The 14,091-nt window shown below is 34.3% G+C and overlaps 1 protein-coding gene across 1 annotated transcript in view; it reads left to right on the forward strand.

Annotated features, from left to right (window-relative positions):
* The window catches only part of TBCK (TBC1 domain containing kinase), a 178,533-nt gene that overhangs the window by 79,188 nt on the left and 85,254 nt on the right, over positions 1-14,091 (forward strand). The window contains exons 15-18 of the mRNA XM_005872443.2: positions 927-989; positions 1,469-1,595; positions 3,117-3,167; positions 4,596-4,679. Coding sequence (XP_005872505.1) covers positions 927-989; positions 1,469-1,595; positions 3,117-3,167; positions 4,596-4,679 — 325 coding nt within the window. The remainder of the gene's footprint in view (positions 1-926; positions 990-1,468; positions 1,596-3,116; positions 3,168-4,595; positions 4,680-14,091) is intronic.

The raw sequence follows: 14,091 nt of genomic DNA on the forward strand, positions 1-14,091 counted from the left end.
GGCCTCGGCTGCTGAAAGCAGGTTTCTGGCCTTTGTTTACCTTCTGTATTTGATACAATGTTGCGGTCCGGCTGGCTGAAGCCCGGCTGACTAACGCAGATTTCTGGGGTTTAGTTTAGCTTCTATATTTGCAACATAGTTGCTTAGAGTTGCAGATGAGAGGCCGGCAAGTCAGGCGGGGAACGTTGGAGTCCGCTGTCACTGGATCGAGCAAGCCTCCCTGTTCGCTTTAGTGCATGGCTGCCGGCCGCCATCTTGGCTGGCAGTTAATTTGCATATCGCCCTGATTAGCCAATGGGACGGGTAGCGGAGGTACAGCTAATTACCATGTTTCTCTTTTATTAGATAGGATGACTAAATTTGAAATGGTTTATTCAATTATTTCTTCTGTACCGGTATAACTAAAGTGTAAATGATTCATTTAATCCCTTAGTGATTCCATACCTACATGATGTTCTACTCTTAAATTTATTTCAAACTTCTGCTTCCTGTGCTGAACTAGCATTCCTTTAGACAGGTCCATTTTATTTTTTCTTTTATTACCAACTTTAGCAGGACAATTGTGGGATGTCTTCCTGTGCTTCCTTCCCCCCAAAACTGACAATGTTTGAGGTAACAATGAGTAGAGAGTAACAAGGTTGTATTGTGCTGTGGAAACTAGGGTGTTTGACTAAGTATATTCATTTGCTACTTGACTCATCCAACACTTTTGTCTTCTGGAACAAAATGGCAAGTTGTCCTGGATTTTCATCACAGATTATCAAAACTGTAGAGAATTTTTCTAAGAGATATACCTTGGTTTTTAATGTTCCCATCTATAATTGGGTGGGTTTTCAAAGATAGATGATTATAAAAAGTATATTTATCTACATTAATAATTTATTGAGGATATGATGAATTAATATTATTCTCTTTATTTTTTTCAGGGGGCTATTCATGCCAAGTATGATGCAATTGATAAAGATACTCCAATTCCTACAGATAGACAAGTATGATTTAGATTTTCTTAAACAATCTAAGATAATTTTGCCAAATCTTTAATTTATAGAAAGGCAAGAGGGAATTTATCTTCTTTTCATTATGCTCAGCAGCCATCATATTCTTATGCTGTTCGAGTAAGCATAACTTTTGTATCAGAAGTTAGTGAATTAGAACTGTCCCTAAAAGGAGTATAAGCCAAGTGACTTTTCTTAGTAATTGTACTTTATCTGTAGAATCTGCCCTTTATATAGTAAAGAAAGATTTTTTTGGAAACTATATTGATACATACCTTTTCAAAAGAAATGGTCTGTTTTCCTTAAGTGTACAACCTTTTTATTGTTTCCAGAGTGTTAATATAGAATTCAAAAACTTTAGATACCAGGATTATGTAATTGGTCTATTCTGAAATTTATAATAAAATTTTTTTTCTTTACCTTGGGGTTTATTGGAAATCACAGTTTCATCTTATTGTTTTGCTATTTTACAGATTGAAGTGGATATTCCTCGTTGTCATCAGTATGATGAACTGTTATCATCCCCAGAAGGTCATGCAAAATTTAGGCGTGTATTAAAAGCCTGGGTAGTATCCCATCCTGATCTGGTGTATTGGCAAGGTAACTTTTTTCCCCAATTATTAAGACTCTTTTTGAAGTATAGGGAGCATGTTGCATGACTGTTTCAAAAATTAAAATATCAAAACATACTTGGCTTTGAGAAAAGTCAATACTAAAGCCATGATCCATTTATTGAAAGGTTTATATGAGAACTTTTTAAAAAAACGTTGCCTATATGCCAAGTAGAGATCATTTAAAGGCATGTTATTTAATGAGACAGTTTGCCATCATGTTAATTAGGAAAATAGAAAGAACATTTTGTGTGATTGTAATCTTTGTGGATACATTGTCTCAGTGCTTATGAAAATAATAAAATAATTTTATAGCATAAATAGTTTGGGGCTAGTTCAGTGGTTCTCAACCTTCCTAATGCTGCGACCCTCTAATACAGTTCCTCATGTTGTGGTGACCCCCAACCATAAAATTATTTTCGTTGCTACTTCATAACTGTAATTTTGCTACTATTATGAATCGTAATGTAAATATCTGATATGCAGGATGTATTTTCATTGTTACAAATTGAACATAATTAAAGCATAGTGATTAATCACAAAAACAATATGTAATTATATATGTGTTTTCCGACAGTCTTAGGTGACCCCTGTGAAAGGGTTGTTCCACCCCCAAAGGGGTTGCGACCCACAGGTTGAGAACCGCTGGGCTAGTTGATATTTTACCTTTTATTATTTACAATTTATACTTAACCTGTTTATTGGAAATTAGGGAATAGGATACCACCCTAAACTATTTATTTTATTTATTATCTCTTTAAAAAACATCCTTAATGTTCCATATCCTTGATTTTTACCATTCTCATTATTATTTTTATGGTCATTGATAAATTCATGCATGAGAAATCCGTTACACCCAGTCCTATATTTGAATTTGTTGTAATGAACAGTGTTGTTATTTAATATTTAAATTCTCTATTTCTGGCTGAACTTAAAATTAAGCTATTATTTTTCTTAGCTCTGTCCATTTTAGAGAAGTCCTGTGTCTTCCAAACAATTATAGATAGATTTATGTACGTTCTTTCGGTATGACAACATATGAACAGCATTATTATCAATAAAAGGAATATGTCACATATTTGTATTTCACTGCACAATTTTTTTAAAGGGTCTTTTTTCATGATACCAAAGAAGCATGTAAGACAAATCTCCTCTAAGATGAGGAAATATGCCTGGGGATGTTAAGTCATTGCCAAGAACACACAGGGTCAGAAATGGGATTATATCCCAAGCCTTCTATCATCTTTACATTTTGCTGTTAATATATTTCTCTCTTAAACTCATAATAATATTGATAATAATAAAAGCTGATTTATGTTGGGCACATACTATGTGCTAGTCATTATCAGTTACTCCCCACAGTGACCCATAGATAATATAGTTCTGGATGAATAGTACTTATAATGCTTAATCTATAGAGAGGTAATGCAGAGAACTGAATAAGGTATATATCTACAGTTCTACTTAATTATGTTTATTTGAATTCTTTTCTTCAACCCCTCCCCATCAGGTCTTGACTCACTTTGTGCTCCATTCCTATATTTAAATTTCAATAATGAAGGTAAGCTTATTTATCAATTAAATAATTGTGGTGCATATTATTCTAAAATATTTTATTCAAACATGAAAGGTTTTTGTTTTTATTATAAGGATCTTGCTTGCTTTCTAGGAGATAGTATAGATATCTGTGAGATAATCTGTTGTATAATTTTAGAGCATGTGAAGAATTTATTATTGGAGAGTTTTTTATTCTAAAAAATTCATCTACTTTGGTGACCATTTTTATGAACATAGGAGAAAATTTTGACTTCTTTAGAGATTAGGTTTAGCCTGTGTATATTTCCTAAACAATTTATAAAGGAATTCATATTAATCTTGTATCTCCAAAGCCTATTATTTCAACCACTACCTTCTTAATGAAAACTTTTCTCATTCTCCCTCCTAAACCCAGCACTTTGTATTTCAGGAAAGTATTTGTGTATATTTTGTGTTCTAGTTATTTATTACTAATATAGTAATCCTTTTTTTGGTTAGCAGCTTTTTAAAAAAATTTTTAGTGATTGATTTTAGAGAGTCAGACAGATAGACATCAATTTCTTGTTCCACTTATTTATTCATTTATTGATTGATTCCTGTCTGTTCCCAGACTGGGGATGGAACCCACAACCTTGGCATATGGGCATGACACTGCAACCAACTGAGCTACCCAGCCAGGGCAGCAGCAGCTTTGTTTAATGATTGATTTTTTTTTCTGTTTTTTATTCCCCTGTTATAATGCCTTTATTATAGTAGATTTTTCAGTAAATATTTGTTACACTTAACAGACTCAAATCTCTAAAGATATCACATATAGAAAGTATTTACCATATATATAATGTAACTCTCTAGAAGCCTTAATCTCAAAATCTTTATTTTTTTCAAATTCTATTTCATGTCAAATTTTGCATAGATTTCTGGAAATAAGTAGAGATAGCATAATCCCAGAGAACTAAAATTTTGTAATTTTAATTGGTTTAAAAATACACTGTTCTATGATATTTCTCATTATCTAGACTACATGTTTGCTATGTTTTGTTAGGTATAGGCCATTATTACACATATTGCTTGAAGAATAGTAAGCAGTCTGTATTTAAAAAAATAATTTATGACTATGGTTCCTAAATCCAAGTTCTGAGGCTTTTTTGTTTGCATCAACAAAAAATAAGGATCTTTTGGTTTGTATAGCTCATTAATAATGGCCATGATTGGAGATTTTTAAAAATTTGTAAAGTTCAGATAATAAAGGTTCTTATTATTATGCGATAACAATTTCTATAGTAGTTTGAAATTGAAAAGTTACTAGGTGGTTTTCTTTTGTTCAAATTATTTTCTGTTTTAAAGAGCAAATGGTTTTGTGTCTTTAAATTTGTGTTTTCATCAATTATTGGCATAAACTTATTTAATAGTAGTTAAATAATTTATTGCATGCATTTGCCTTATTCTTTCTTAGCCTTGGCGTATGCGTGTATGTCTGCTTTTATTCCCAAATACCTGTATAACTTCTTCTTGAAAGACAACTCACATGTAATACAAGGTAAGCATTAAATGTCCTTCCTTGTCTTTTTAAAGGAATATATTATGTCATGTAACCAATACTCAGTTAAATTTATGATTTTGACCCAATAAAATAGGTTGATAATGTTCACTAAAACTAGTGAAGAGATCTTAAGTTTAGTCTTTATTCCAAGTCCCCAGCAAATTAGGGTTTTTTTTCCAATGACTGTTCAATATCTGATCTCTGTTCAGTTCAAATTGAGGCATGCTAGTTTAAGAAAATAAAAGTCTTGCTATTTTTCTCTCTCACAATTAAAATTTCCCACACAAATTTTCACCATGGACCAAGCTTATTATGAATTAGTAAAAAGTTTAAACAATATTTAATTATGTAAATAAAGAGAATATTAAACACACTTCTCATTCATCTCATTCCCCATGCTTGAACGCCCAAAATATTCGTCTTCTGTCTTCTACTTTCCTAAAATACACACCTTTCTTCAGAGTCCAAGTCATAGCATAACCCACTTGTGAATTCTTACATGACTACGCTCACTAGCCACAAACTTTTACTATAATTTTCTAAACTCCTTTTTAGTACAAAATAACAAAAGTTAATAATAAACACTTTTGAATCAGGCAAACTTTATTTCAAATGTAAATTGGGTTAATTATTTCATAATCTTGGACAAATAAAGTATGTTTGCTAGGTATAATTTTCCTAATATCTAAAATAAAGGTTCTTATAAAGGTTAAACATAAAATATGTAAATGTATGGTATATAGAAACTTTCAATAACACCAATGACTTTTTTATTATTATTGTTACTATTATTATTTTATTGCTATTGTTATTAAAATTATTTTGCTAATCTTATTATCATGATATTATATATCATGTCTTATCTTTAAACAAGAGTCTAAATGTTTTAAGGGCAGAAAATTTTCTTATACTTTTGTATTTCTTTTGGAACTGACTACAAAGCTGGTCACATAGTTTTCCCATTTACTAATTGTATGTTACTTTTCAGATTCTGCCTTCATTTAAACTTATTATTTATTATTTATGTCATCAATTCAACTACATTTTCAACAACTTGAAACTAGTGCTTTGTTTTATTTATATTTATGTAATTATGGTTTGATATAATTCATTCAGTTTGAATACATGAAGTGGCAAATACAGGCTATGTGCAATTTATTAAACATTCTCAATAAGTGGGGTCTCAATTAGCAATATATTCACTTACTTAGCATGAGTATAAAATTAGAGTATCAGAAGTAAATATAATGAGAAAATAACTAGAAAGGCAGTAGAAATGGAAATGTAAATTAAATAGATAAAGAGGCTAAAAATAGAAGAAAAGAATATGGATAAATAGTGCAGCACATAAAAACATTTATTTTTCCAGCATCATTTACCTCAAAGTATAGAGAAAAATAATTTAAACTTTTAAAAAGCATTTTGTGTGTTTATAAGCACACCAAGTCATGTTCAGCACTCTGTGTCTACAATGTAGATAGGTACTAGAAATTAGTATAATGATCCAGTGTCTCTTCATTAATTTTGAAATGCAAATTCTATTGATTTATATTTGTATTTAGAAATGTTTTAAAATGGATATGCCTAATACCCTGCATGTTCCTAGAAAGTGGACTTGTACAAAGTTGGGATTAATTTAAGAATATTTTTAGAGAGCAACAAAATTTTGCTTTGATTTTTTTTTATAATCAAAGATGAGTATGTTTTTTTGGGAGGAAGTTTTTTTTTTCTTGTAGGTTAGTTTAGTAAAGCCATCCAACTTAAAGAGTCATGCAATGTTATCCTCTAAGAATTTATGAAGTGATGTCCTATAAGAGCGTGGCTTGTATCTTACTAATTGGTATGCATTTCACACTTACTCATAGTTTCCTTATTATGCTTATCAATGATGTTTATTATAGAACTAGAGGCCAGGTGCATGAAATTTGTGCATGGGGGTGGGGGGTCCCTCAGCCCAACCTGTACGCTCTCCAATCCAGGAGCCCTCAGGTATGTCCTACTGATGGCTTAGGCCCACTCCCCGTGGTTCTCTGTTCTCTGCGGGGCCTGCCTGCTCCACACCACGGTGATGGCCATGCAGGCTCTGCTTGGTGCTGCCTGCGGGCCGCGCTTGCCTGCTCCCGGGTTGCTGGATGCTGCCTATGGGCCGCACTTGCCTGCTGGGCTTGCACTGCCTGGGCGATGCCGCCAGCGTCCCACCCCAGCCTCTATGGGCACCGCCATCTTTGTTGTAGAGTGACAGTTAATTTGCATATTACTCTTTTATTAGATGGACAATGTACTCTGTAAGATTCCAGCCATTCCTGTCTGAAGAAGCTTCAATAAAGGCCCAAGTTCTTCTATAGTTTCTCTTGTAGACTGGGGACCCCGTGGTCAATTGGTAGCTCCACAAGCCTGGCAACTAGAAATCTTATCAAATCCCCCATAGGACTATGAGTGAGGAAGCACAAAGGAAGGCCAGAAACCTGGGGTGTACTGGCCAAATGAGAACTGAGGGTTCATGGCCTGGTCCAGTTCCTTCCTGCCCAAGGTAGCTTAGTTGATTAAAATTGGTCACCAGTAGGCTATTGCATGAAGTCTGCCCCTCAGCACTCTATGTTCACATGCAACACTTTTATTGTATTCCCTACCTCCTGCTTCTGCCATCCCATAATACTCTTGAATGAATTGTCAGGCCCACTAGTGTACGACATTAGAGATTTTGCAATAAATTATTTATGCTGGTAAAAAAGAAATGAGTATATTTAAAACACCTTGGATGATACTAGAGGCAATATACAATGTAAATAATCTGTCAGATAGTGACTAAAGACAAACTGAAAGCACTAAAAGTAAAAAGTAATCATGTTAGTAGTTGTGCAAAAAAGGTGGTTCTTTAATCCTCAGTTAAATATAAGTCAGAAATAGAATGCTGTTATTTTTAAAGTTAATGTGAACTTGTAATATTAGCTAAACTTTCATATTTAAAAGCCTGGAAATAATATTTTTTCAAATTTGTCAGGCCCTTAATAAAGCATAGTGCCTAGCTGGATTTCTGTACTTTTAAGAGAGATGTAGCTATTTGGAGAATCTTCAAAAAGCAATTAAAACAGAACTTATACAATGAATTATCTATAGTATTTATTAGATGGCTGGATGATGTCTGGATGACCAGTTTTCAAAGGGTCATATTAGATAACTTCCATTACAGTAATTGTTATTTTGGCTCTGTGTAGATACCTATTTTAAAATACAGAAATTGCCTTAGCCAGTTCGGCTCAGTTGCTAGAGCATTGGCCTGTGGACTGAAGGGCCCAGGTTCGATTCTGGACACATGCCCGGGTTGCTGGCTCAATCCCCAGTAAGAGGTGTGCAGGAGGCAGCTTATCAATGATTCTCTCATCACTGATGTTTCTATCTCCCTTCCTCTCTAAAATCAATAAAATATATATTAATAAATAAATAAATGCCCGAACCAATATGCTCAATTAATATTTGACAAAGGAGGCAAGAACATACAATGGAGCCAAGATAGTCTCTTCAATAAATGGTGTTGGGAAAATTGGACAGATATATGCAAGAAAATGAAACTAGACCACCAACTTACACCATACACAAGAATAAACTCAAAATGGATAAAGGACTTAAATGTACGACAGGAAACCATAAAAATTCTAGAAGAATCCAAAGGCAACAAAATCTCAGACATATGCCAAAGCAATTTCTTCACTGATACAGCTCCTAGGGCACTTGAAACTAAAGAGAAAATGAACAAATGGGACTACATCAAAATAAAAAGCTTCTGCACAGCAAAAGAAACCATCAACAAAACAACAAGAAAACCCACTGCATGGGAAAACATATTTGCCAACGTCATATCTGATAAGGGCCTAATCTCCAAAATTTATAGGGAACTCATACAACTTAACAAAAAGAAGATAAACAATCCAATCAAAAAATGGGCAAAGGATCTAAATAGACACCTTTCAAAAGAGGACATTCAGAAAGCCAAGAGACATATGAAAACATGCTCAAAGTCACTAATCATCCGAGAGATGCAAATCAAAACAACAATGAGGTACCATCTCACACCTGTCAGAATGGCTATCATCAACAAATCAACAAACGACAAGTGCTGGAGAGGATGTGGAGAAAAAGGAACACTTGTGCACTGCTGGTGGGAATGCAGACTGGTGCAGCCACTATGGAAGACAGTATGGAGTTTCCTCAAAAAACTGGAAATGGAACTCCCATTTGACCCTGTGATCCCACTTCTAGGAATATATCCCAAGAAACCAGAAACACCAATCAGAAAGGATATGTGCACCCATATGTTCATAGCAGCACAATTCACCATAGCTAAGATCTGGAAACAGCCTAAGTGCCCATCAGTAGATGAATGGATTAGAAAACTGTGGTACATCTACACGATGGAATACTATGCTGCTGTAAAAAAGAAGGAACTCTTACAATTTGCAACGGCATGGATGGAGCTGGAGAGCATTATGCTAAGTGAAATAAGCCAGTCAATGAAGGAAAAATACCACATGATCTCACTCATTCATGGATAATAAAGACCATTACAAACTTTTGAACAATAATAGATACAGAGGCAGAGCTGCCTCAAACTGATTGTCAAACTGCAGTGGGAAGGCCAGAGAGGGTTGGGGGGCAGAAGGGAGGGGAGTAAGAGATCAACCGAAGGACTTGTATGCTCCCTTCCTCTCTAAAATCAATAAAATATAAATAAATAAATAAATAAATAAATAAATAAATAAATAATAAAATACAGAAATTATTTACCTCTGAAGGTTTCATTTTTCCAGTAATTGTTTCACATTGCAGATCAATGTGTGTATTATCTAGTGATAATGAATTTTTAACATGAAAGAGTTTTCACTCTTTTTAACTACAGACTTTGTTAGTATACTGTTAAAAGGCTTGTTATACAAGTATGACAATATCTTATTTAATATATGAAAATGCAAGAGAAACCATAATGTACACCATATGAATTTGGAGACACTGGTCAGAAAGGCCAAAAAAGACTTTTTTAAATTTGATTCATTAATCAGTGATGTACTTTAAAAGTTTAATATTATAATTAAAAGACCTCTCCAAAATTATTTCTCTAAGTACTAATAATTTTATCAGTTATAATTTGTATAAATTTGTGTTTAAAATCTTGAATTAGTAATTAATTTTGAAACTTTTTAAAGCCACAGTAAATGTTCTCTAACATTATGAAAAATTTAGCATGTATATTTTCCGAAGAAACAATAGACATGGTATTTTAAATCATTTTTTCAGTTTTTATATTGACTTTATATGTTGACTCTCTCTCTATCTCTCTCTCTGTCTATATATATATTACAGGCCCGGTGCACAAAAATTCATGCACTCGGTGGGGTGGAGGGGTCCCTCAGCCCTCTTGCAGTCTGGGACCCCTCGGGGGATGTCCACCTGCCAGCTTAGGCCCACTCCCCAGGGGATCGGGCCTAAGCTGGCAGTCAGACATCCCTCTGGGAGCCCTCAGGGGATGTCCGACTGCGGCTTAGGCTATGGAGGAGGCGGAGAGGCTCCCGCCATTGCCACACCACTGCGCTCGCAGCCATTAGCCCAGCTTGTGGCTGAGTGGAGTTCCCCCTGTGGGAGTGCACTAATCACCAAGGAACAGCTCCTGCATTGAGAATCTGCCCCTTGGTGGTCAGTGTGTGTCATAGCGACTGGTTGTTCTGCTGTTAGGGTCAATTTGCATATTACCCTTTTATTATATAGGATAAGTATATATGTGTGTGTGTGTGTGTGTGTGTGTGTGTGTGTAATATTACATAAGAAAAAGCGTTGTTTCAGTGACTTTAATCTTTCAATAAATAATTGCCCTGCACTGACCCTGTGCCAGGCACTGCTTAAAGAATTGAGGCTCTTAAGGTAAATAATATTCAATCCTTTCCCAAGAGATTTCATAGCCCAATATAGGAAATAAATGTGAAAATAACTAATTTTAAGTAATGAGATAAGTGTACATGTTATTGTATTAGAACAGAGGAAGATGGGGAGATGTTATTTTGATTATTTTGACTTTTTTTGTTTTGTTCCCAAAGTCTAGAAAGTTTCATAAAAGAGAGGATACTTATTAGTGAATTTGAAATTTGAGTAAGAATTTGGTGAAAAAGGAGAAGGACATTCTTTTTTTAAAAAATATATTTTATTGATTTTTTTACAGAGAGGAAGGGAGAGGGATAGAGAGTTAGAAACATCGATGAGAGAGAAACATCGATCAGCTGCCTCCTGCACACCTCCTACTGGGGATGTGCCCGCAACCAAGGTACATGCCCTTTACTGGAGTGGAATCTGGGACCTTTCAGTCCGCAGGCTGATGCTCTATCCACTGAGCCAAGCCGGTTAGGGTGAGAAGGACATTCTTTATAAAAAGAACAAGGAAGAGCATTGCAGTAAAAACATGAAAATGAGTATATAAAACAGCCAGTAGTCAAATCTGGTACATGGAGTTGGAAAGAGAAGAATGGAGAGCAAAACAAGGAGCTGAAATCATATAGTGATTATTGGTTACTAAAGTTTATGGAAGAACAGTGGTTTCTTTTCCTACAAAATGTCTATTTTAGGCTTGCATTTAGAAATATTCGAATCTCATTTTATTGGTTTCCCTCTTTGTCCTTCCCCACCATTTTGTTTTATAGTGTTTTATGGTTTAAACTTCAAAGTAGCATTGATTTTGTTTGACATAAATATCACATGTACCCTTAGCTCCCACAACTTTTGGAAAGTTTGTATGTCATATGAAACTGATTAATGGCTGTTTGTAGAATTGCATATTTATTTATTCACTATCTCTACAGAAATCAAAAGTTTCTATATTCAATAGCAACTTTAATTTTTTATTTTAAAGTCTTTCATATAATATATATGATTTTTATATTTATAGGACCATAGAATGCTTTGCTTCATTTGATGAGAGAAAAATTATCTATTTATTCAAGATATCTGGGTTTGTTGTTGTTGTTGATAACCATAGTGTTATTTACTATTTGCCTGCAGACATTTTTAAGAAGATAATAAATTTAATTATTTCTGGCCTAAATTAATATTCATCATTCTAAGCACTATCAAATTTTCCCCTGCATGTTGCTATTGAGTTGATAAAATACCAACACACAGTACTTTAAAAATTAATGTACTAATTTACAAACTCAGGGTTTTAGCCTCTATGTTATCTAAGATTACTAAAATTATTCTAAGATGCAAAGCCTTAGAGTTCCGGTTGGATGTGAAAGATGGGGGGGATTTGAAAGGGATATATTGAATATAGTTTTAGAGATATTGGAAAATAGGCTTATAACTTGTAGGACAGACGTACTTTCTTGCCATTGAAGAAAGAAAGGTCAGCTTTAGGCAAGTGAAGAAAGAGGCAGCCATTTAGCTATTAATATTGGGAATAAATCCTTTGTGGAAAACCCAACTATACTTTAATGTCATTTTGCACTTAAGAAAGGAGCAACCTAGAAAACTGTTCTATAAAACTTTTACACTGTTCTTTGAAGTTATTGTACTAGGTTTTGTTCCCAAAAACAATAATTGGAATTTTGGCACAACATTAAACATATTCTTGTACTGTTTATAAAACCAAGGCATATTCACATTTGGACCATTGTAAGATGTGGTGGCTATAAGTCAGAAAAGCAAAGATGAAGGGAGATACTATATAAAGTCACAATAGGAAAGATGGAGGAGTATACCATATAAACCTGGAAAAGAAAATTGGGTGAAAATTTCCCTAATCTTTTGTTTCCCTGCATGTCTTTTTAAATCCTTTGAGGGCAGGGGCAGTATCTTCTTCGTTGTGATGTTCCATTAGTCCCACCCATAGCTGGGATGACTATAAACCTAAACTGTGATATTTTTCAGAGTTAAAAGGGGCACTGAGTGTACGAGTCACTGAGTCTATGGGTGGCAATTGATACTTTCCCAGGTAAACTAGGATGTACGGTCACACTACATTCAGTAAGTCTTTGAGGAAAGGGGAGGAAAGAGGACAGATGTCAAAGTCTAAAGGACAGATGTCAAAATCTAAAGTCCAGTTGTCAATGTGAATATAGAACTTCTTTCTCATCAAACAATAACAGAGAGGGGAAATATGCAACTTTATTATAAAGGTTATGTATTTGAGAAAGCAGTGAAGTATATATTTACTTTAATGCATGTCTTTGTCATGAATGATTTAATGATTGGATATTGGGGATATTGGGAAATAGTATTGAATACATTGAGTGTACGGCCTTGACATTTTCAAGAATGTCTTGCATCATGTGTCTTATCACCTCTTTGAAGCAAGACATTTTTCTTAATATAACAAGCCATGCTATAAATGATATAAAGCCTGCCCCAAGCAACCAAAATTTATAACTTATATTTACATGCAACTTATTTTTATATATTAAATAATATATTACATATAATAATATAAAATAAACATATACATGTATTTATTTGTGTATATTATTTATATCACAAGTATATTATAGACACATATGTAAATGTAGCCATCAATGTTTGGCAGAACACAAGTACAATGTTTTCATGATAAATTAAGTTTCTTCATTAAACTTCAATTAGCCATGTAATGCCACATAGTACTTATCTTTTATCAGCTCAAATAAGAATGATATTTAGTAAATGAGACTAGTTGAGGAAAATTGCCTGACCCGTGCTTTTTAAAAGATTAATAATTATATGGTTTCATCAACATGCAGTTGAGTTCTTATGATTGTTGATGTTACATACCTCTGGTTTTTGTGTAAATTAGGACTAAAAATATAGTCCTAATTGGAAGAAGAAAAATGTAGTTAAAAAACAGTTAAATCCCAGTTTCCTGGGACCTTGCTATCTGTCCTGGGTCTCTAATCTGGAACTCTTGAACCGGATACAATTGTACTTTTTTTTTTTTTTCTTCTTAGAGGAAAAGATGAGACAATGGATAGAGAAAAGAATTTTGTTGCATTAGAATAAACATTCAGTCATGAAAAAGTATTAATCCAAAGTATTAACCCATTTTTTATTTAGTACCCATGGGTAAAATTTCATATTAAATAGAGAATTTAGCTTTATTGTGATATTGAATACAGTACTTCCTCATCTTTTCTCTTTGGCGTTGGTGCTTCTCTTTGTAAATCATGTGACATTGCTTATAGGTAAACTAGAGACCCAGTGCATGAAATTCATGCACCCGGGGGTGTGGGGGGTGTCCCTCAGCCCAGCCTGCACCCTCTCACAGTCCAGGAACCCTCAGAGGATGTCCAACTGCCACGGAGGCAGAAGAGGCTCCCACCACCACCGATGAACTCACCAGCCATGAGCCCGACTTCTGGCTAAGCAGCACTCCCCCTGTGGGAGTGCACTGACCACCAGGGGG

The sequence above is a fragment of the Myotis brandtii genome, unplaced genomic scaffold (assembly GCF_000412655.1).
Source record: "Myotis brandtii unplaced genomic scaffold, ASM41265v1 scaffold38, whole genome shotgun sequence".
NCBI lineage: Eukaryota > Metazoa > Chordata > Mammalia > Chiroptera > Vespertilionidae > Myotis > Myotis brandtii.